The following is a 24,939-nucleotide window of genomic DNA, read 5'->3' as shown; positions in this document are numbered from 1 at the left end:
TGGAATCCTAGGAATTCGAATCTAAGCTAAATGTGAAATATGTCCAGGATTCTATACCTGGTGTTTCTATATTCTTTCGTCTCCTCTCCTTACCCTCCTCCACTCTCATCATCTGACACCATTGAATTGAGGAACCCAGGTCTGTTATGAAGCCTGGAGAATGGGAATTTCCAGGGCCTCCTCCTAAGGCTGCCCTCCCTGGGTCCACAGGCTCTCTCCTCTTTCTGTTGGACTCCCCCTCCCTTCTCTCCCCCAGGCACTGATGCCCACAGCTTTCAATTAGTCTGATTTGTGTGTGTTTAATGCATACTGGAATTTAAATTATTCTCTTTCCTAAGTATTTTCTGTTTCCTCAAGGAATGTTTTTTTCATTAGGTTCTTCCTCCCCACCTTCTTTTTGGGGCATAAGGCTGGAAGACAATAGAGGCTCATTTTTTAAAAAGAAAAATAGTTGTTTTCAAACCTTAAGTTGACCTTACTGCTAATGAACAAACCTAGCTTCCCAGGCTTACCCTGTGCTCTTGTTATGAACCAGTCAGATGGTTTACTTGCTGATGCTGAGAGCAAGTTCTGCCCTCTCCAGCTTTCTTCTCTAGTCTAATAGCCCTGAAATGCCCTTGTCCTTCCTCCCAATCTGCTTAAGCCCTGACCACCCTTCAGAGTAAACCCTCTGGCATGAAGAGCTTCACGACAACACCTAGACCCGAATATTTTTCTCTGGCTTATCTAATAACATGGGTCATGGGTGAGTTTGCTAATACAGAGAGACAAGACTGAAAAGAAAAGCCTGTGCCAGTGAGTGAATTTAGTGATTTAACTCCATCTGGAGAGAATTTGTTCAGGCTAGAAACTAGGGCCTGAAGCCAGTGAATACAAGATGGAACAAAAGGTTCCCAGAGGGCATTCTGCTTTCAGTCAACCTATTTTGCTTTCTCCTTCTACTCAGTTACCTCCATCTCAGTTCCCCACTTGCTCTAGTGGCCTCTGTCTCCCCCACTCTCCTGAATTAACTGCAGAGTTAGGAAATGATGACTTCTTTGACAGATACATTGGCAATATTTCTATTCTAACAATTGTCTACTCTAGAGACATCAATAAGGGAAATCAGAGAAAGTGCCAAAATAAAATTTAAAAAAAGGGTAAGAGGCAGTGGGAAATGGAAAATGGGAAGCCTCACTTCAAAAAGAAGCCCAAGGTGTTCCTGCTAGATGAGATCCACCAAATCCAGTATTCTGCCATCAAAATTTGCTTCATAGGAGTTGGTTTAGCAGTCACCTAGAGCTCTGCTTTCAGAGAGCTCTCTCCATTGGTTCCTCCTGTTTTCTTGGTCTTCCCCAGTATTTATGTGTAGAGAAAGCTATAGTCCCTCTTCCCCAGATGTTCTGATCTGTATCTGCCTGAATCAAAATTCACCTGCCCCTCCCTTTTTTTTTCCCCCATTTCCTATGGTCTACCCACTTCAACTCTTTATCACCTGCAACATTGGAAATCTCACTGTATAGTTCTTTCTTCAGATCAGTGTTTAGATGTTGGCAACGATGATGAAGAAGACAGTATGATTGAAGAAGACATTTTACTTTGTATTGTGCATTTATTATGGGGCAGGCAATGTGTTAAGTGTTTGATCAACTTTATTTAATCCTCATAGCACTATAGGAGGAAATGAAAGCACAGAGAAGTCATATAGTTTTTCCCATGGTCTCAGAGCTGGTGGTGGTAGAGCTGAGCATTTAATGACCAAGTCCAATGCTCTTAACCATGGTGTTACAACAATAGGGCTGCTCCAAGAATTGATTTTGGGGGATATCTTTCTTTTTACTATTCTCACTTCAGAAAAGTGCCAGTTTTACCCTTCTTGTTTTCTTCTTCTTCTAAAACAAAAACAAAACAAAAAACAAAACCCATAGTTCAGTTTTCTTCACTTCACATGAGCCTTTTAAATTAATCATATATTTTTGAGCAGACGAAGAAATTTTGTGTTTGTGGCCTTAGATAAATGCCAGGCATAATTTATCCTTGCAAGAAAACACACTGCCTTCCTCCAGTATTTCTTTTCTTTTTTAAAAAAAATTTTTGGCCAGGCACAGTGGCTCACGCCTGTAATCCCAGCACTTTGGGAGGCTGAGGCGGGCGGATCACGAGGTCAGGAGATCGAGCCCATCCTAGCTAACACGGTGAAACCCCGTCTCTACTAAAAATACAAAAAAAAATAGCTGGGTGTGGTGGCGGGTGCCTCTAGTCCCAGCTACTCGGGAGGCTGAGGCAGGAGAATGGCGTGAACCTAGGTGGTGAGCCGAGATCGTGCCACTGCACTCCAGCCTGGGCAACAGAGCGAGATTCCGTCTCAAAATAAAAAATAAAAAAAAAATTTATGGAATGCTTCACGTATTTGTGCGTCAGGGCCCATGCTAATCTCTGTATCGTTTCAGTTTAGTGTATGTGCTGATGAAGTGAGCACAGTACAGTACATTTTTAAAGAGTTTAGTAATTTTTTTTTAAACCGACTCTGCCAGATTGCTCAGTATAAAGGTAATATTAACCTATATAGAATTATCTGGTTATCCAGATGCCTTTGTCATGAATAGGAAACACATCTGCAATTTGGTATTGAGACTTAAATTGCAGCAGATAGAAATATGATCTGTTCCCAACACAGGCAGGGTCTCTGTAAGGCAAGAACAAATGACTTTGGCTCCCACAGCAGGTTCTCTGCATAAACATTCAGGGATCTCCTAATATGACTCAGTAACAAATCAGAAGAGAAACAATGAGAAAAAATAAGAAGGGATGTTTAACTGCTTAAAACCTGGAAGCAAATATATATATATATATATATATATATATATATATATATATATATATATATATAAAAGAAAACATATTATGAATAATAATAACAATGCTGACTACTATGTATTAAGTGCTGATTAACTGCCAGGAGCTTTGCTAAACATATTATGTGTTAACTTATTAAATCCTCACAGTAACCCAATAGGCTGGGAAATATTATCTCGTTTCCATTTCTCAAATGAGGAAACCAAGGTTTCAAGGGCAATTTGCCTGGCTGGGTGCAGTGACTCACGCCTGTAATCCCAACACTTTCGCAGGTGGATCACCTGAGGTCAGGAGTTTGAGACCAGCCTGGCAAGCATGATGAAACCCCATCTCTACTAAAAATACAAAAATTAGCTGGGCGTGGTGGCGCATACCTGTAATCCCAGCTACTCTGGAGGCTTGAACCCAGGAGAATCACTTGAACCCAGGAGGCGGAGATAGCAGTGAGCCGAGATCATGCCACTGCACTCCAGCTTGGGTGACAGAGTGAGACCCTGTCTCAAAAAAAAAAAAAAAAAAAAGCAAAGCAACTTGCTTAAGGCCACACAATTAGTAAAGTTAGTAAAACAGGTTTCAAACCCAGGCAGTCTAACTCAAAATACTACACACTTGATCACGGCATTACTGTCTCTCAGCAAAGGTGATTATATACATTAATCAACACTACATATGTTGCATATGTTAAGATTCAATCTCATTCCAATTACCAGTAGGAAGAAAGGGTCCATGGCATTTCACTGTGATGGGATGCCATTGACATACCTGGGTTGTCAATTGCAAAATGGCATCTTTCTGTTTTATGACATCATTATTTTTGTGAAGATGAGGAAATTGGAAGACAAATATTCTCCACTGGCCTACAAATGCTGGCTGATAGGGAAAGACATATTGCAGCTGAAGAAACCATCTCATTGCATGGTAAGATCTATTTTATCTATAATTTTTGATATAGGTTACCACGATGAATAAAATAGCTAAAGTACCATGGTCATTTACTCTTCTTGTCCAATATAATGTTGAGTTCCTCTCTGCTAATCAATTCTTACAATGATAAGATTAGTGAATTCTAAAGCAGATTATTTTAAAGTTATCATAGCATTTCCCTGTTTTAGTAATATGTATAATCTCTCTGAAGAGTTTAAATATTTGTTTAAATAGCTAAAGACCTTTGGGAATATTGTAAGAAATTTCCAGAAAAGCAAAGGGACTTGGAAATAATGAAATCCAGTCAGTTGTTTTTAATTTTTGGCAAAATAATGTGAGAACATATTGCAAAAATGCTGTAATTGATGAGTTCCAATGTTCAATTACTTAATTTCTATACCAATTGAATAATTTGGATAATTGGATTATTTTTATGGCCAATTTTATGTTCTTTTCTTCTCTATCATCACGATTAAAACTGAGATCCTTGGCCAGGTGTGGTGGCTCACGCCTGTAATCCCAGTACTTTGGGAGGCCAAGGCGGGCAGATCACAAGGTCAGGAGATCAAGGCCATCCTGGCTAACACAGTGAAACCTCATCTCTACTAAAAATACAAAAAAATTAGCCGGGTGTGGTGGTGGGCACCTGTAGTCCCAGCTACTCAGGAGGCTGAGGCAGGAGAATGGCGTGAACCCAGGAGGTGGAGCTTGCAGTGAGCCAAGATTGTGCCATTGCACTCCAGCCTGGCTGACAGAGTGAGACTCCGTCAAAAAAAAACAAAAAACAAAAAACAAAACCCTGAGGTCCTTGATATAATCACAACTGTCAATTAACAGGGTTGGGAGGGATCTTGGTCATTCCTTTTTATACTTGTGTCCATACCTTTGCCTTTTATCATTTTGAGATTTGTGGAACTCTATTCTCCTTTTAAAAGATCTCTCTTTTGTTGAAGAGCTCCTATAACGTATATTGCTCACTCATTCTAGAACCTAGTTATGCTTGAGTGTCAGAATGTTTTTTCCCCCTGTGTAAGCTGAACACCTTCTACTGCATCCTTACCAGAAAGGAGGAGCATATAGCATTTGAACCTTGATAATGTTACTTGAGTTCAGGTCCATAGCCCCAGACCCATGCCATTACAGAGTGATCTGAACATTTCCATCAGGGATTTTTGACAGTTCTACTGAAAACAGGTGACCTGCCAGAATACTAAAGCTGTGTGAATAATCCTGATTTTTTTAAAAAAGGACAATAGTAGGGAAAACCTCCCAGTGATCCTGAAATTAATTTGTCAAAAAGTCTAGAAGAGCCTATGAAATAAATATTTTGTGAGGATTAGATTTACTTCATTGTATTCATTCTACATGTTCTTTCCAAAGGTTCTGGGGGTACATTTAGAAAATGTGACAGTGATCACTAGGAAGAGTGCACAAAGATGACCTCAAATAGCTCTTAGCTTCTTTCTTGATATAGTTGCAATGTTGGTGGATTTGGCATGTTAAAAACGTGGAGAACAGCAAGACCTTGCAGTCTCGAATGGTTTTTATGGAAGAAAAAGTGGCGAAATTGGACTCGATGATGGGCTCTTAGATGATCCACAGCTAACAGTGACTGTGCAGACTAATGGCTCTGTGTCCCCCAGATAAGAACCTGTAGTGATGCATCAGACAGCCCTGTCTTATCTGCCCAACTTTTCAAACAGCCACAACGTTGATAGTAATAATAAATTAAATTTATATCTATTTTCACAGGCAGAAGAACTGTGCAAAAAAAAAAAAAAAGAAAAAGACTAAATTTGAGTGACAAAATACAAAAGCTGACATTGAAGTTTTTTTTTTTTTAAGTCAGTGTACTGGAAGCCCATACTTTCAAATGACAACCAGGAGCTTTTAAGCAAGCAAAGCCTAGACAAGACAGGTGACGAAGTCATTAAAAAGGTACCTATCTCCTGGGCTGCACCAGAGCCAGTACTCTGAAGAGGACACATCCAAGCCTGTATGTGAGCCAGGCTCCCTTCAGCGGACAGTGACCAAGACAGTCAGTGACTAGAGACTATGTCCTATCCAGAAAGAGGTGAATAAAATAGAGGATATATACCATAGAGGGCTGACACTAAGGAGAAATCATTATAACATTTTTAGAGTCACGGGGACTGCAGAAATAACTCATACAAGCTCACCATTTTTCAGATAAAGGAAAAGAGGCCTATGATAAACATTTTCAATTATTTTTAAGGCTCCCAAATAAGAGGGAGCAGACTAGTTCTCTCTTTTTTTTTTTTTTTCCAGAGAGCGGAACAAAGACCCAAGTGTAAAAGGTGGAGATTTTGGTTCAACACAATAGTGAGATGATAAGCTCCCTCCTTTCTTCTCCCTTCCCTGCTAAGCCCCTTCCTGGGCTCTGGAGATATTCTGGTAGAGGCTGGATGGCATCATCCAGGGATGCCAAATCCTAGCCACCAACTTTTGCCTGCCCTCAGGTGTAACCTCATTGGGAAACCCTCCATGAACATCCTGACTGGGCTAAGCATCTGCCTCTTCCAGTGTTCTCTGCAAACTAGGAGCCTCTATCATAGAATTCTTAAATTGTATGATGATTCTCTGTTTCTGTGTCTCCCTGTTATGTCCTCAATGTCCAACATAGTTTTTGCTACATAAGGAGGTGCTCACCAAATGTTTACTGAGTTGAATTTCTATATAGGTAAAAGGCTGACCGAATGGTCTCTTTCTAATATAAAATGCTAAGGGCCTCTGTGTGCAACTAATTGAAGAGTTGAGACCACCAGTAAGTTATAATCAGCTTATCTTCTCTAGGCAGAAGTTTCTTCCTTGAATGCCATTTCTCCCCAGCCTTAGCCTGGCCCCTATTTGCTTTACATGAACCCCAAAGATTTAGAATTGGTATATCATTCCCTACTCAAATAAACTTTCAGGTGCATTAAGCACACCTCGCTTGCAATTACACAGTTAGAGATTTAAAAGAAAAACCATAAAGGTGGCCCATATTTTCAGGAAGTCCCTTGTCTAGAATATCCTTCTTAGTGTCATTTCTAAGGCTTTCCAACATAAGTATGCCCATCTCAGAAAATGCCCCAAATTATCCAATGATAGTAGAAAAACTATCTTGATATAAATATGCATATATGTGTATATATATTATATTGTGCACATATATTTTATCAAGCCAATACAAAGTATATAAAATTTCCCAGGATTTTCATTAGTAGACTGGTGCTGGAGTCTCACTCTGACCACATGGCAGATGGCTTTGTGTAGTGCACGAAAAAGAGGGCTCCTCGGGGAAGGTAGGAGTGTCACAACTCAGTGGCTGACTGTGGCTCATTTGTTCACTGCTTTCAGCACATTTCAAATTATTGCTTTTTTTCATGTGTCCAGTTAAATAGATTTATCTACTATTTAGTTTTAACTAAACTAACCTTCACAAAAAGACACATGGTTTAACGAGTTTCCTGCGAAGAAACTGCAGTTTGAAGATAATACCAATCATGAAAGCACAAGAGAACTTTGAATTCTCTGTCAGCCACATTATGGGGTAAGGCAACAATGACAATCTAATCTGATCTCTCAAGAAACCAGGCAAAAAATGATTGGAAATTATCAGAAGACTATTTGAAATATGGAACCCACAACTTCCAATGAAAAAACTAAACCTCTCCCAAAGAGCATGTTGAATTTTGAAATTATTAGCCAGTGACCGAACGTTTTTATAACTTAAAAATGAATAAATATTTATATGTAGGGGGTTGCAAGTTCAAAAAAATTGAGAAGGCACACAATCAAAAATGTTTGGAGACGACTGGCCTATTCTTGCTTCTAAAAATATTTTTCATTTCTTTCTGATTATCCTAATTGTATAAAACTTGGAAATGCAAGAAAGCATCAAAAATAAGAAAAAAAATCACCTGTATTCTTACCATCACAAAATAAACATTTGTATTTGGTGAAATGTCTCTTCTATCATAACTAGTTTATATAAAATGTCTTTCATAGAAGGAGGCTGAACCTAAAGGAACAAAACGTTATAGAACATCATGTTTCACTATAGGTCACTATGGTCTCCATGGAGTCCAAGAAGGTATACCAGGAATCCAGCTATGGGCCTGGTTTTGAACATCTGACTAACAAATTTAGGATGTTTCACTTTATGTGGGCATGCCCTATGATCTCATTCCAGGTTATAATGTGAGTACCATTATTATTGAGTACAAAGAGATTGGTGCAGCAGCTCATGTGCTATCCTAATGATTACATTAACTGGCTCATCTGGGCCCTCAGTGATATGGCTAAGGAGTCATGTTTAGATTCCTCAGATGCAGGGTAGCAGTCCTCCTCCAGTGTTCAGTAATCCTGAGGAATTTGGAGCATGTCTATCAAATGCCTTCCTTTAGGAAGGAAACCACACTGTAGGTCCTATCATCACAGACCCTGCCCTGGCTTATGTCAGCATAAACACGCCTCTCGTTACAGAAACCACCCTCAGTTTCACACCAGAAGCTTCTCTAAAAGTTTGTTCTTCATCCCCACAGTGAGACATAGCTGGTATTTGAATAATCTCAACACCCTCAAAAATAACTTCTGACAATCTGACTTGAAGCAGAACTTTTCCATAGGTTTGGCAGGATTTCCAGTTCTAAGATTAGATGTAGCATTCTCCCCAAGCTTTTGGGCCTCCCCCACAAGACAAGGGAATAAGACCCCTTGTAAAATCCGGACGTTATAGCCTACACCAGAGGATGCAGGATCCTATCATGATTTTTCTCTCCCTCATTTTATGAGGCCCTCACACTCTTGCTCTCCTGCATACCAGGTTGTCCAGTACTTAGGGTGGGACGAGGAATTTTTATACATACAAAGGCTAAAGAATGCAAATCCAATAATTTATTTGTTTATTTTTTATTTTTTTCTGAGACAGGGTCTCACTCTGTCATCTAGGCTGGAGCGCAGTGGTGTGATCACAGCTCACTGCAACCTCCGCCTCCTGGGCTCAAGTGATCCTACCATCTTAGCCTCCTGAGTAGCTGGGACCATGAGTGCTCACCACCACACCCGGTTTTTGTTTATATTTTTGGTGGAGATGGAGTTTCACCACGTTGCCCAGGCTGGTCTTGAGCTCCTGAGTTCAAGTGATCTGCCGGCCTCAGCCTCCCAAAGTGCTGGGATTATAGGCGTGAGCCACCACCCTTGGCTCCATAATTTAAGTGTCAAGTTCCTCTCTCGTAACCTTTAAGCCAGATCCAATTTTAATGCATGTGATTTAAACCCACATTTTTTAAAGGATATTTTCTCCATATGCTTTGGATTGTTTTTTAGGAGTGGAACTTGATTTGCCTACAATCGATGCTAGCAAAGACACACTTGTGATGCCCCCAGCTGATGTGAGGGGTGTAGTCAATGTCAAAGTGAAGCTAACTGACCCATTCCAGCACTGAACCAGCAACCCTGACTTCCAGGTCACAGCCATCTTTTCAAATAAAACTTAATCCAAACCCTCAGATTGTTTCCTCCCCTTTAAGCATGTTTTGAAGCAGACCTGGAATGACAGGAGAGTAAATAAGAAGTACAACAGCAAAACCACCACATCTGCTAACATAATTTCTCCATGGATATATTCTCTCCCAGTGGGCAAAATGGAGCTGAGGAATGATTGCAGGAATGCCTTGGGCTACTTTAATCAACTTAGCCTGTATTTATTTTTGTACATCTCAATCCATATTACTAAAGAATAATGACCCATACCCTCTCTTTTATCTCTTTATTACCTTGTTACCCTGCCTTTACAATGTTCACTACATACACTCTTCACTACATGTCAATATTTTTATTTTCCCACTGGCATTTTGATTGTTTTTCAAAACATGTGTTGATACTACTTGCCACCTGAAATCCTGACAGTACATTCAAAATAAATAATAAATATAAATAAATTCACCTAAGGTTATGAAATCAGTTGGAAAGATAGTTAAGGTCTAAATTTAAAGGCTTAACTTCTCCTTTGTTCCAGGACCTGTCCAGAAAGCACCTTTTAGAACATGAAGTCTTTAAGCAAGAAATTACAAGTTCTCCCAAGGAGGCAGGAGTACAGATGTGCTTGTAAGAGAGTAGGGGATAGAAAGATGAATACCTTTATGATTGCTTTTCTTTTACATTTCAGATTCTCAATATGAACATTTTTGGACCTAGGATTAAAGCAAAGGGTAGCTGTTCCCAAGATAGTCTCTTGTACTGAGTTGGATTAGGATGGGATATTGGAGCTTTCGATATATTAAAAAAAAAAATTCCATCTAAAGCTGTTCCATTGAAGTTTCCGCAGATATTATTGGGAAGCTCATCAAACCCAGAAGCCCTAACTCCAGAGAGATGGTTGGAATGGAAAACAAAGTTAAGAAATGGTGGGTGGAAAGTTGGCTTTTCCCCCTACCATACCAACCAGGAGCAAACAGAAGACATGCCTTTAATTTAACCCTTTGCTATCCCCGAAAAGGAAAAAGTGCCTTATGTTGGATATTCCTTATACCACAGAAACTCTATTGGCCTGGCTTTAGTTATGGTTTCAAAGCAGAAAATATTAAAAGGGGGAAATTATGTGAAGGAAGACATTACTAATTGGTATGAGAAAGGGGACATAAATTTACCAGAATATGTGATTCCAACCTTCCAAAAATAAACTGAGGAGTTTATGAGATGAACTAACAAATGGTCTTAGCACAGGCTTACTTTCTTAATAGGTAGAAATCAAACTGCGGATACAGGTTCCCCTTCCTGTGGCGCTTGGCTTCTTAACTGCTGTGTGATTGAATCTAACGCATGATTTATATTATCAGCTCTAAGGAGGCCACCTAATTTTAACATCTATCCATTCATAAAGCTGTGAAATTCAATGACTCTACTCCAATCAGCAAACTACCAGCTCCATGGATGGTATTTCAGGAAAATGCCAAGTAAGAGTCTAATGGATAGCAATAAAAAACTTCTTGGCTAGGCACAGTGGCTCATGCCTGTAATCCCAGCACTTTGGAAGGCTGAGGTAGGCGGATCACCTGAGGTCAGGAGTTCGAGACCAGCCTGACCAACGTGGTGAAACCCTATCTCTACTAAAAATACAAAATTAGCCAGGTGTGGTGGTGCATGCCTGTAATCCCAGCTATTCGGGAGGCTGAGGCAGAAGAATCGCTTGAACCCGAGAGGTGGAGCTTGCAGTCAGCCCAGATCGCGCCAATGTACTTCAGCCTGGGCAACAGAGCAAGACTCCTTCTCAACAGAACAAAACAAAACAAAACAAAACGAACAAAAACAAACAAAAAAACTTCTCAAGAAAGTAATCTACAGACAGAAAGTAAAATAGAGGGGCTCTGCTCGGCAGTAGGGGATGAGAGGGACTGGAAGGAATATGCCGTGGTGGACTGGGAATTTCTTGCGTTCTAAAAATGCATGCTGGATGCTCTAATTTCCTTAGGCTACTGCCCTGTCCCTGGGGCAGTGCCCTTGGCCAGGAAGCACTTCTTGGCCCCTCTCCACCTCCCCTCCTGGCCCCCTGCTACCTCGATGGTGTACTGCTCAAAGATGCGCAGTTGCAGGAAGATGTCCAGCTTGATCTTCCGCTCGTGGAACAGCTCCTCCATCTGCACCTGGGCATCATCAAGCTGCTGCAGGACCGACTCGATGTGGCTGATGGAGCTGCTGTGGGGTGTTTTGTTGTTGGACACAGCCGAGTCCCTGTGGCAGAGTGGGGAGAAAAAAGGGAGGGAGAGGCCTTTCCATGTTAAAAGTGACAGAGGAGGAGGGGGATCTTCCTCATCTGAGCAAGGTGGATGTGAATCAGTTGAGTTGTTCAATCAACAGACATTTATCAAACTCCTGCTGTGAGCCTGATGCTCTCTGCTTAATGAGTGAACCAAAGCTACATGCATCCTTTTTTGGGTTCACAAGTCTATTTCCAAGACTAGTTGTTCTCCCACTCCTCAAGCAGGATTGTGAAAGAAATAAGATGAAATAATGCATGAGAAAGGACTCTACAAGGCATAAAATATTAGAGAAATGGAATGGTTCCACACATATATGTAGTCTAATATGTATAGTTTCAACACACACACACATAAATCTATCACAATACGTACAGACAAACATACTAAAGGCATATTTAAAAAAAAATCTTCCCAGTTTTACTTCAGACTCTTTGTTAAAACAGATGATGTCATGATTGCCAAAATTGTAAGTATGCTCTTTATAAAGCTATGCTAAAGTTATGGGCTGGTGTTATTATACTAAACAGGCTCAGGCTATACTTAGGAAAGCATAGGATCTGGAGCCTGCAAACCGAATTAGGTCTCTGCTCTGATACATTTAGGCTGGTGGCCCTGGGAAATCACCTCTCTGAGCCTCAGCTGCCTTATCTGTCAAGTGGACTTAATAATTTCTGCCCTGCTCACTTCACAGTTTGCTGTTAAATAAGAGTGCACATGAACGAAGACCAATAACATGTATGGATAATTATTAATCCTGAAAGGAAACAAGTGAAGTGTCAAGTGCTGATCAGGAGAGTAAAGGCTAGATCCTAAGAAGCTGGGACAACCAACAAAGGCTGCAAACAGTTTTGATTTGGGGGTTTGAAGAAATGGAGAAACACAGTCAAGTAATAGGAGGGGATGTAGCCTCCTCTGAGCAGGCAGAGTCTATACAAACGTAGTAGGGAGAGGTGATGCCTTATAGAGGGAAACCGAGAGATAAACAGATTGATTTGCTTAGCAAAATGAGGTGGTGATAACTATAATGGGAAAATGATGGTGGCTAAGAAGTTTAGATTCCATAGGGCCTTGAGTAAGCTAGAGCCCTAAAACTTGAAATAAACTGGCACATTCATTATCTTGTGACATCTTAGCTTCTCATACAATTTAAGGAGTCAAAGGACAAGGGGAAAATCATTTACTTCCAATCATCTCATCAGCAGGCTTTCTGAAAGCCATGTTCTTTTAGCCTGTGTTTGTCTCAGAAGCAATGGTATTTGAGTTCATTCTGTTTCTGAGGATGGCATAAGGCTAATTTGTCAAGCGCCCTTCCATCTACCAGTCACAGGGCTCCCTATTCCTGCCTCCTCACCCTGGCCTGTTTGTTGTGATACAGGCACAGTTTCTACTCCCACAACTGCACGGACATCCCCAGGCATGAAAATAACATGAGATGTACTCAGTGCTATCTGTTATGTATTTGTTGAGGGCTTTGCTGCTGGGAGGATGTGATTATTCTCTTGGACTTCTCCTCTCAGTCTTTCTCCATCACAAATTTTCCAGAAGGAAGAGAAAGATTTTGGACCATTTTATGCAGCACTATGTCAGTGTCACACTCATTAGGAATCACAGAGATGATGCAAAAGCTCCCTTAGTTGCTCTAGTAACAAGTGTCAGAAAGATCAGGAAGACATAGGGAAGATGTTTCTGGTGTGTGTGAGGCATCCTGTCAATGTCCACTAAGCACCATTTACTTCTTTTTCTCTTTGACTTGCCTTGATGTCAGGGAGGGGAGCCTAGGCTAGAGTCAGGTTACTGGCATAATGAATGGTCACCAGTGGCTCTTGGTCATATGCCTACGGTACTCTCTGAAACCCATGGAATTTAATCTTGCAGAGCAGGCATCACCCACATTGTTGCCTTTGCCATCATTAAGTAGCCTTATGCCCTTAGGCATTGTGCAGGTTTACAGTTGTTAAGAACAAGTGGCATCTCCGTAGGCCTAGCCCCACAGAAAGTGAAGCCAGCCAAGCCTGTGAAAAGTATTTGAATAGATAACACAAAGCCATCACAAAATTCTAGAGCTGCCAGAGCTCCTAGGGTGAACCCCTTAATTACACAGACGAAGCAGCTGAGGCCCAGAGAGGTTAAATGACTGTCCACTATTTGGAATTCTCTTCGGAAGCAAATGACAGTGGAGTTTCCTAGGGAGGCAGACAAAGCTGTCATGTATTATATATTCATGAAGATAATTAGGGGAAGAAGGAAAAGAGGCTGTCTTGTTAGCATGCAATAGGAGGATTTGGAGCATCTCATGTGCATGTTTGGAATAGAAATTATTAATTTCCACCAGAAAAACATGCCAGGGCCTTCTAAAGGTAATTTCTCATGTTTATTTAATTGGACAACTGGTATGGGTGAAAAAAACCCTCTCCAATTGACGTAATTCCCTCAGGCCCTAGGGATAGCCTGGGACTTGCTGATGAGATTATTTCTGTCCAGAGCTGGCAGAGGTCCCAGCACTCAGTGATTTTGGGATAGGAAAAAGTCCCTGTGGGCAAGCATCATTAGCACAATCAAATCCTATTTATACAGCACCTAGGCATGGGGTTGGTTGCTGAGGGCTTGCTTAAGGCCTCATGACACTTTATCTAAGGAGTCAGTGTCCTTGACAGGGGCAGAGAACTAGATATTGATGCCAATAGAAAGGAGGCAATGGCCTGCGTAATTCTAAACAAATGAAAAATTTTAGACAGGATTTGTCTCCTTAGTTATGTTTGTTTAGGTTGATGCAGAAGGAGTTTTATTTTCTGGGCAGCAAGGAATGGTAAAAGGTCATAATTGGGTAACAGGGAACTGGTAGGACACCACCACACTTTTTTTATGTCTTCATGGGTCCAAAGTCAAACATCAGCAAAATGATCTGATTTTGCTGACTGGGGCACTGGAGGTCAGAGTTCAGCCTAAGACCAGATGTCAAATAACACTATATTCCATAATGTCTATTTCTCTGCATGAGCAAATATGCCCTAATTCTTAATTATTTTTTACTTTTGTGTTTTTTTGTCTTTTGTTAATTTTTGTTGTATTTATGTTACTTACTGATGGCTGAATAACATCCTGAATGATAAATAATTCTTTGAAACATTAAAGCTTTTGCATTTACTATTTCATTCTAGATTCAAGTTGAGTATGGTGCAGGCATTTTTACATCTTACAGATAAAGAAACCGAAGCTCACACAAGACCACAAAGCAAGATTTTGCTGAGTCAAGACTGGGACAGGACTTATCTCATGTCTAGCCCGAGGCATTTCCCACTGGAAAGCTCTGCCCATGCTGACCTGGCCTCGCTGGGCTCCCCGAGGGAGGGAGGCGCTGACCTGAGCTGCTGGATAAGGTCTTCGCCTTCCTTGATGACATTGAGTGTGGCATCTAGAGTGGCGGTCTGCTGCTGCTGGAACTGCTTGATCAGTTCCTGGACTGCATCCACAGAATCTGCACAGACATCCTCCAACATCTCCTTCTGAAGGTCTTCCATCCATGTCCACAACTGTAGAGAGAGAGCAGAGATTCCACTCAGGGAAGATGGGAGAGGCCAGGGCTGGGGTGAGGGCAAGGAAGCTAGACTGGAATCACCCAACTTACTCTCAACCAGTCAGTGCCATTCTCATCGGCACAACTATGGGTCTGTTTGTGTTTTTACATTTATATTCATCACCAGTCTTTGCTAAGTTTACTCCATTGGTGTTGACAGTCCCTAAAGACAGGAATCACCCCTGGCTTAACTTCCCTGTGGTCAGGGAAACCTACAGGTATGATCTTAGAGCAAGGAGGTCAGTCATCTTTGAGACACCACTAGGAAGAACAGGAGACTAGAATGAACGAATATTATTTCATCTTTCAGAAAGGAGGAAAGGGAGTAATGTACTCTGTGCACATTGATTCCTAGAAATGTATCATAATATTGCAAATACACAAAGAATGTGGTGGTCAATAAGAACTAAATGCACATTAACTAAGCATAACCTGTACATATTCCATACTATTTTGTTCTTTTTAAAATTGCTAAATTGGTTAGAAAGCTGAATGCTAAAGATGTGGCTTATCTTAATTTCAATAAATATACGAGACATTTTCCCATAATATTCAAGATGATAAAATGCAACTAGGTATTACTGGCCAGACAACTTTAAAAGAGCAAAGTATAGTGTTTTGAACAAAATAAGCACTGGAAATGATGAGGAGTTAAAACTGAATTACTGAAAAATCATTTATTGATAGCCTTTCCTCATCATACTGAATACAGGTCTCCAGTGGCCTGCCAGAGAGCTCACTTTTGACTACTTTGAGAATTTTCATAAATGAGAGAGGGGAAGATGAGTCTGGTGTTTGCTTTGAAACCAGGAGTGTTCACCTGACTAGCAGGAAAGATAAGCTCAGGGCTCTACCAGGAAAAAAGCCAGTAGAGAGAGAAAATTGATAGATGGAGTCAGAAGATGCAGATTTTGGCTTCTGTTCCTCCCGTTACTCATGGTGCCTTTGCACAAATCACTATACCCTTCCATCTCCATGACATCATGTGTAAAGTAGGTTGGGGAAAGCACAAAATAAATTGGTTAGTTTCCATCTGATTCTAACATCTTAAACTCTTCCCTGTTAAAAACATAGGTAAATGTCTACCTCAAGAATATTATTTCATCGAGTTGGTTCTCAGTATGGTAAATTACAATATGGCCTTTTCAATAAGGGAAGATTAAAAAAATATAGAGAGACAAAAATAGTCTTCAAGATTTTGGACAAGTTATTCTTTGTTCCTTAGATAGAGAAGCCCTAGATGCGGCAGAAGAGGTTAACAGGAAGATTAATAAGCTTTGGAGGCCATGAATAAGAAAGTGTAAAGAATGTCCTTTTTGTACAGGTGAGTAACCTCCTGAGCCTTAGTTTCCTTATCTACAAAATAGGAAGAATAAGATTTGCCCTGCTCACTTCAAAGACTGTGAGGACTGAACTATTTCCTTATTATTAATGCTTTAGATAAACTTATGGCAGTATTAATAAGCCTACAGCATTATGCTGATTGCTATAGGGAATGCAAATTATTATTCAGCATCCCTCACATTTATCAGCTTGCAAGTCTGGTTGTAATTAGTTCAGTTTATTTCCTTTTCAAATAAAACACCAAACAAGTTTTCCAGACCATATAAGCTGGGATACATGTAGCTGTGTGAATATGCTAATTTCAAATCAGCATAAAACCAGGAAGTACAGGATATTGATAATGATAGCTTAATGTCACTTCATATTTTCTGGCTGTAGTTTTTTCTAGAGAGAAAACACATTTTCTAAGTGTATTTAAGTCTTCAGGGAAGAGATGATGGATTCTCTGAAAAAATATTGTACAGAGAGGCAGAGTTTCAGGGACCAGGCACAGTGGTTCACACCTGCAATCCCAACACTTTGGGAGGCCAAGGTGGGCAGATCACCTGAGGTCAGGAATTCGAGACCAGTCTGGCCAACATGGCGAAACCCCACCTCTACTAAAAATACAAAAATTAGCCAGGCATGGTGGCAGGTGCCTGTAACCCCAGCTATTCAGGAAGCTGAGGCAGTGGAATTGCTTGAAGCCAGGAGGCAGAGGTTGCAGTGAGCCGAGATTGTGCCACTGCACTCCAGCCTGGGGAACAGAGCAAGACTCTGTCTCCGGAAGGGGAATATCACACTCTGGGGACTGTGGTGGGGTGGGGGGAGGGGGGAGGGATAGCATTGGGAGATATACCTAATGCTAGATAACGAGTTAGTGGGTGCAGCGCACCAGCATGGCACATGTATACATATGTAACTAACCTGCACAATGTGCACATGTACTCTAAAACTTAGAGTATAATTTAAAAAAATTAAAAAAAAATACAAAAATTAGCTGGGCATGATGCCGTACACCTGTAATTCCAGCTACTTGGGAGGCTGAGGCAGGAGAATCACTTGAACCCAGGAGGCGGAGGTTGCAGTGAGCCGAGATTGCACCATTGCACTCCAGCCTGGGTGACAGAGGGAGACTGTCTCAAAAAAAAAAAAAAAGAAAGAAAGAAAGAAAAGAAAATATACAATAAATTGTTAAAAAAAAAAAAAAAAAAAAAAGACTCTGTCTCCAAACAAAAAAAAGTTTCAAATCCTAGTTCTACCACATATTAGCTATATAATCTTGGGTAAGTTACTTATTCTCTCTGCACCTTGGCTTTCTTTATCAGTAAAATGGGGATAATAACAGTGCTTTCCTCACAGAGAGTTGTGATAAAGATTACAAATAAGTTGATATATGTGTGTATACACAAATATATTATCTATCTTACTTATCAACAGTGTCTGACATACAGTCAATACTTATCAGTGCTACATATTATTACATTTAAAATATAGTTTTAGCTTAGACAACATGGTAAGACCCAGCATCTATAAAAAAAAATTTTTTTTAAAACACAAAAATTAGCTGGGCATGTTGGCACATGCCTGTAGCCCCAGCTACTTGGGAGGCTGAGGCGGGAGGATTGCTTGTTCCCAGCAGGTCAAGACTGCAGTGAGCTGTGATTGTGCCACTGCACTCCACCTGGGTGACAGAGCAAGACTCTGTCTCAAAAAAAAAGAAAAAGAAAAAAAAGATATTTTTGCTGCAAGCCATCTCCAGTTCCCACTAGAGGGCAGAGGGAAAGTTTGAAGTAGTCCTTCATTTTGGAGTTTGTATAAGATCAACATTGAATTTGGTCCTTCAAGATACTAGACTGGGCTGGGCCTCTCTATTCTGTTTTTGCCACTTTGTCTCAGGATAACCGAGGAAAGCCTAGAAACTAAAAAGTCTTGATAGTTCCAAAAGAAAAAAAGATGTAAAGAGAGAGAGGTGAAATTGTGGACATGGTGCACACAGTCACTGCCTGGTGGCAGCAAACTTAAATTGCAAGCTCATAATTTTGAATAAGCACCTCTGAGGTTTAGCACCATAAGGTAGATAGAAATAAAAGTTGGTGCTACTAAACCATGAGTAGAGTCAATATCCCATTTATTAGGCTGTAATTTTTCTAGCTCTCTCAATGTCCCAAAGGTTTCCTCTATGTATGTCCCTCCGATTTAGCGCTGAAGAACATGCTTTGAAAAGAGTCCAAATTAGAGAGACACTTCTGCTACTACTTCACTGATTATTAAGCAGTCAGTGACATCCAGCCAGAACGATCTTTTCTGTCAAGCTACTACAAGCCAATGTCTGCTGGAACTAATTAGGTAAAATCATGGAGTGAGTGAGGTAGCTTGGCAGCAGCAACCACGCGTGTTTTTTCCCCCACTGTCTTCCACGTTGGTTTCTCTCCCTTGGGTGATCTTCTTTACTTTCTGCTTATCTAAGGTTTAACATTATAGCACTGTACCTTCTTCACCAACCCACCCCCTCCCCAGAAAAGAAAAATCCCATGTTTCAGCCATTTCCAGACCCTCTCTTCTTGATCAAAATATATGTATACTATGACCCTTCTTTTAGAGTCCCGCTCACTTCTTGGCAATGGTTGCTTGCTCCATGCTGATATATACATGTAGATGGTTTTGTGCATTCTTTCTTACAGAAACACATGTAGTTGCGGCCAAAAATATCTACATCCAAAAGAATGGGTCCGATTTGAGAATTTCTAGAACCTTGACAGGGGAACAGTTAAAGGAGCCTTTCCATGCCCTACATAAGATTAGCTCTAATAGTGAACCAGTGAGTTCAGCTAGGGCCAGCCCACAGACCCTCTCCTGCTTGCATCATGGTGCAGCCTGAGAAAGCGGCAACTGAAAAAGACAGGAAGGAAGGAGACAAGAGAGGAAGAGCCTAGGAGGTTTGTAAGAAAAATAACAAGGCTTACGGATGAGTGGTTAAGGAAAGAGGTCATTTAATTTCATCACTTTCTCCTGCTGATTGGCTGTTCCATTTGCACAGCTTGGGCAGCCACTGTGCTGACAACAATTGATTAACAATAATGATATCAACAACCCTTAAGGATGTTGAAAGGCACACCATATCCACATGGTGAACCTCCTCTTCCCTCATTTTGAAAAGATAATTTTTCCTGGACATCAACCACCAGCTTGTTTCTTAAATAAACAGTACAACAGTACAGCAAGTAAAATAGAGGATAAGGCTATTTTTGTTCTTAAAGCCATCATCTCTCTTGAAGACCAATTTAGTTTTGGTTCCAGAGTTGGCGGATAGAGGAGCATGTGTATATGGGAGTGTCTGTGGTATGTTTGTACCTATTTGAGTAGGAAATGGTGTGGCAGAATGATTCCACAAGGTGAAACAAATATAAGTGGGTATTTAATTAAGTTGTCTAATAAAGAGCAGAGGCTGGTTACTTTGGCCATGTTCCTTATTTAACTTGACTTATATTTATACTACAAAAATATCTAAAAACGGGTATTTTGAAAGCCCAGTGACTACAGCATTTCCATGGAAACACAGCAAGGAAAGAGAATTCTGTGATGACAATTTCTGCAGGGCAGGTGCTACAAATGCCATGTTCCTGGACAAAAAGAATGAGGACTCGGGTCAATGCTTCTCCCAAACTTGCTCTAGCTCTCCAGACCAGAAAACAAAGCTGGCTGCCCTCTTGGCCCCAGGCAAAAAGAATGTATTTAAGTTCAGCATGATTTGTACTAGTAGTGGAGGCTCTGGATGTATAAGAAAGTCCCAAATACATGTTTGTTGCCTTTCTTTTTTAAGTAACTTTTCTGTATAAGTAGGGATGAATAGTTTTGCTTTTGAAAAATAACATTTATTGGATTGTTCCTGATTATAAATTTAAAATATCATTGAAGAAATCTTGCAAAACAAAAAAAAGCCAAAAAATTAAATCTCCCATATCAATCTTAAATTCTTGGTATATTTACTTCTGGTAAATATTACTTCTGGTCCTTATTCTATATGTTATTGAAACTGTGTTGTACTGGATATACAGTTTTTATATATTATACCACAAGCTCTTCCTCATGTTATTAATAATCTTCAGCAATGTGATTTAGAATGACTGTGTAATATTTTACTATATAAATGCACTATGATTTGTTTAACGAAATCACCCAATGTGAAACATTTAGATGGTCTCTAATTATTCAAGATTATGACTAACATTGTGATGAAACAGTTAGACATTTTTAACCCTCTCGGCTCCTACAATAAATAAAGAATTCAAGAGGCCAATAGGATTAAGCAGACTTGAATTTGTAGAAGAAATGAGCCTGGAGGTTATCTTTTTATATCTTCCTCCTGTTTCCTCTCTGATACTCATTAGAGTAAATCTTTTGATGTGGAAAGTTGGCAAAAGTAAAATTATGAACTTTAGCCTGGGGAGTCCTAGGAAGTCTAGGTTAAATCATTTATAAAGGTGGATATTCACTTCCCACTTAGAAATCTCCTACAAAAGGGGCTTTCATTCCCTGAAAATTATAGACTATGATGACATTCTTTTACAAATTGGCACCAAGGCAAAAACTCTGCAAATTATTATAGGAAGGAAGAAATGGAGGAAGGAAAGAAAGAAGGAGGAAGATAGCCATAATGAGGCAGAAATGATTTATAACAGTATTTATCAGCAGTACCGAAGGCCACTTTAGCAAAAGTTGAGCAGATTTTCCTTCTATTCACTCTATTCACAGTAAGAAGGAAAAGCAACCACAGCAACTCAAAATTCCCTAACAGACTACTAATCCTGTCTTGAATAAAAAGCCAGAACTTTGCCTATAGAGTCAAGAGGAAGGAGTCAAGAGTTAATGAACTCAGGATCAAATAGGACCCATACTTAATGATGTTTAAGAGGTGATGAGTCTTGAGAGGTATTAAACAGAGTATGGAAAAATCAAACCACAGGAGTTCTTCCATGAGACCATTCAAGGATGCTCATTTCTGTCCCCCTAATAATCCATTTTTGCCTGCTATATATAGGTCCTAAAGGAAAGCTCCCCTCAGCAAGTTAGATTCCCCACCCAGCCTCTCTTATTTACAATATCTGGAGAGCTCAAGTCAAAGAACTGCAGTAGATTAAAATGTGATTGAAGGGACTCTTCCCTCATTTTTCTTCTTCTTTTTCTTTTACTTTTCTTAGGAGAGACTGGCTTCCCATTGTCAAGTAAACCCATTTATTCAATATTTATTCAGCACCTCTATGTATCAGACACAGTAGTATCTCTAGCTACACATCTAATGCCACATGTGTACTACACATATTAGCACTCCCAATTTAGTGAAGGAGAGAATCACAGCTCAGTGTGAGGTATATACAGTGCTCTGCTCTTGTCTGGGTGAAAGTTGGAAGCACCCAGGAAGAAGTTCAAGAAAAAAAAAATGATGTCTAAGTTGAGTCTTTAAGTTCCTAATTTATTAAGCCTACTTTAAAGAAACACTAACAAAAATTTGGGAGGAAGTTTCCTACTAGGAAAAAAAATGAGTGTTGTAACACTCATCCTCATAATTATTACAAAGCAACAGAGATTAAGAGTAATTCTCCCAAAGGCACAAAGCATAAAAAAATAGATCTGGAAATCAGACCTACCTGGCATCCAAGATCTTGCTGTACTTAGTGTGTGGGAACATTTGCATGTGTGTGTACACATACATGTGCCTGTGTACACATATACATGTACATATACATATATGTGCATGTATACATACACACACACCTTATTTTCTACCCTGCCTAGCAAATCACTTAAAGGGGACCTCATACAGACTGGTTTGGATGGGAAGGTGACCAAGAGGGAACATGCAGATACAAAGTCCCACTGCATGTCCCCTGGAACAGCTCCTCTGTGACAGCCACTCAAAATGTTGCTTTTCTGTCCATCCTGAAAAAAAAAAAAATCTGTATGATCAGAGAGTTGTAGATGTCTTGAATAGGATGAGCCTCATAACCATAAACCCCTTTGTATACAGGCAGGGCTGCTCTAAATTTCTCTCGTATTTTGGGACTGAGGAGAAAGAGACTATGCAATTTCCTGATAGCCTCCTGTTTGAATGAATTCTCTGATGGAAAAAAAAATTCATTCAAGTCTCTGTTTACTAGCCTTTATATAAAAGTCTTTGTGGCAAAGGAGAAAAAAGCATGGCCTTTAGAGTCAGAAAGACCTGGGGTCAATTTCCGTACTTACTACAACCTAGCTATAAAACCATGGGCAAATTATTAGTTTTTCTGAACTTTGGTTTTCCCATTTGTAAAACTGGAATTTTAAAAAACGAGAATTATCATGGCTATGAACTAGATAGCTAGATAGCCTAGCACATAGTTTGTGCTAAATAAATTTCAGTTCTTTCTCTTTCTTCACCTGCCCCCTGTATCACACCACTCCTTCTAGTAGTATTTCACATGAATGTGACTTTATAGCTGAGTTCCAGTGAGGAAACAAGTCTCAGGTTCAAACACGACCAAGCTTAGCAAGATTTGAGAGATATCCGGGAAAACAATAGTCAATAACTCCCTGACTATTCCTGTCTCCCACACCCCCAATCCTGGCAACACTGTGTATTTCTCAGCCAAGATCTGTCCTACCCATTAAGCCCCTGATTTGGGGTTTAGAAATGCAAAAAAGAAAAATAAAAGTAAGGAGAAGGAAGAACAGAGGAGAGGAGATAGAAAAGGAAAAAAACAAGAGTGTAGGTAATAGGAAGACAGGTAAAATATCTGCTGTACTACTGAGAAAGTCTGTAACCTTAGAAAAGTTATTTTCTGAGGCTTAGTCTCCTCATTTAAAAATGTGTTTAATAAAATCTATATCATAAGATTATCATGAAGGTTACATGAGATGGTATATGTGTCTGGCAAGTAATAGGTGTCCAATTAAAAAACTCATGTAATATATTTTGAGTGCTTACAATAAACCAAATCTTAGGCTTGGTAAATCACCTATACTACTTCAGCTTAATTATTCTTATTATTTATTATCACTACCAATAGCAAATAAAGAAGAAGAGAAGAAGAATGAAATCTTGGATTCACATTAGAACCATAAGGGGCCTTAGGGCCAAGTCCAACTGCATAATTTTATAGATAAGGAAACCCAAGGCCAGGGACATAGTGACTTGCACAAGCTCATATGGTTCTTTAGCAGCAGAATCTGGTCTAGAATCCCAGCCTACTAGCTCTGTGTATAGAAGGTGGGAGATGTAGCTAGAGGAATTCCTGGAAGCCATGGTCACTCTTTTGGGAGTGGTAGTTCCATGGAAACTGACCCTGGTCCACCACTTCTCCATGCAGCCAGCACCACCACAGCCCTCATGAGGAACATGACTCCTGTTCATTCATACTCCATTCCATCACCTACAGGCTCATAATTAAAAGGGAATACACATGGCTTTGGTTTCTGAGACTTTCATTAAGAATTGGGTGAGCCACTATCAAGCAGAGAACCAGGCAGGAAACCCTGGATTAATGCTAATCCCCTTGTTTTATAGACACTCATCAGAGAGTGGCTGCAGGTCCCGCAGAGAGGAAGCAAATCCAGCTTCAGGGAGCTTGCCAGCCCTTCATCTGCCTGGGGAATCTCAGTTTAGAGAACACTATCTTTTCATGTTTTTCTCTGACAGGCACTGCAATGGTTTGCATTCATTCCCTCAGTGTCAGAAAAGGCTGTGAAGCAGTAACAACCAAGATTCTTAATGCATTCCCAATATTAAAATTCAACTTAATTAAGTAGGGCTAATTTTTTTTCCTGAGCAGCAATCAAACTTTAATTAATACTCTATTAAAGGGAATTCCTGGAGGGGGGACACAAGCATGCATACACCTAATGAGTTCATCTGCCAAGGGTGTTATTACAGATGATGCTAAATGTGCCTCCTTACTGGACACTTATTCAATTTCAGCATGTCCCATGTTAATCAGAAATGAAAAGCAATCATAGGTTTGCAACCATCCTCCTCTCTATGGGGCCCCTCTGCTCTTGCAGCAGCTTAACATAATCTATCCTTCCTCCTCCTTTCTCCACTTGGTGAATTATTCAGGCTGGGCTTCAAGCCCAGCCAGCTTCCTTGGTGGAGGGCATCTCAGTCCCCCTTCTTTCAATGCCTGTCACTCCACATTCAGGCGCAGTGAGGACCAACTTTAATATCACCCTGCCACAGACCTCATTAAGAAGATTAAATCCCCTGTTAAAAAATAAAATAAAAACACAGAAAAAACACATCTGTAAACTCTACATGTTCCTTGCTGGTAGTCCTACAAGTTCTGTGGGACTCTCATTTCTGACAGGAAACAGCAACCAAGAGAAATTGGGTGTGTAGTGGGAAGAGAGTCTGTGATCCTCTTACATTTCTTCTTGCAGTGACTATTGCTATATCAGGGATTCCCACATTTCTCCAGCTGCAGATTGCATGCTCTAGCAGATGCCCCCAAAAACCACCTGTCTCCATGACCCCCTTTCCTCACTAGA

At 40.2% G+C, this 24,939-nt stretch overlaps 1 protein-coding gene and 1 pseudogene across 29 annotated transcripts in view; both read right to left on the bottom strand.

The window, feature by feature from the left end:
- KALRN (kalirin RhoGEF kinase) overlaps window positions 1-24,939 on the bottom strand; it is a 690,517-nt gene that overhangs the window by 317,052 nt on the left and 348,526 nt on the right. For 22 of the 29 annotated variants that reach the window (XM_016941792.4, XM_016941796.4, XM_016941798.4 and 19 more), the window contains 2 exons: window positions 14,844-15,052; window positions 11,319-11,493 (listed from right to left, as the gene is read on the bottom strand). In XM_016941792.4, the coding sequence (XP_016797281.2) occupies window positions 11,319-11,493; window positions 14,844-15,052 (384 nt within the window). The remainder of the gene's footprint in view (window positions 1-11,318; window positions 11,494-14,843; window positions 15,053-24,939) is intronic. The other 7 variants (XM_016941788.4, XM_016941787.4, XM_016941800.4 and 4 more) reach the window with 1 other exon arrangement.
- Window positions 2,366-2,458, bottom strand: LOC129143675 (U6 spliceosomal RNA; annotated as a pseudogene).

The sequence above is a fragment of the Pan troglodytes genome, chromosome 2 (genome assembly GCF_028858775.2).
Source record: "Pan troglodytes isolate AG18354 chromosome 2, NHGRI_mPanTro3-v2.0_pri, whole genome shotgun sequence".
Taxonomy (NCBI): domain Eukaryota; kingdom Metazoa; phylum Chordata; class Mammalia; order Primates; family Hominidae; genus Pan; species Pan troglodytes.
The sequence above is the reverse complement of the archived record's forward strand: the minus strand, read 5'-3'. Positions and strand labels throughout refer to the sequence as shown.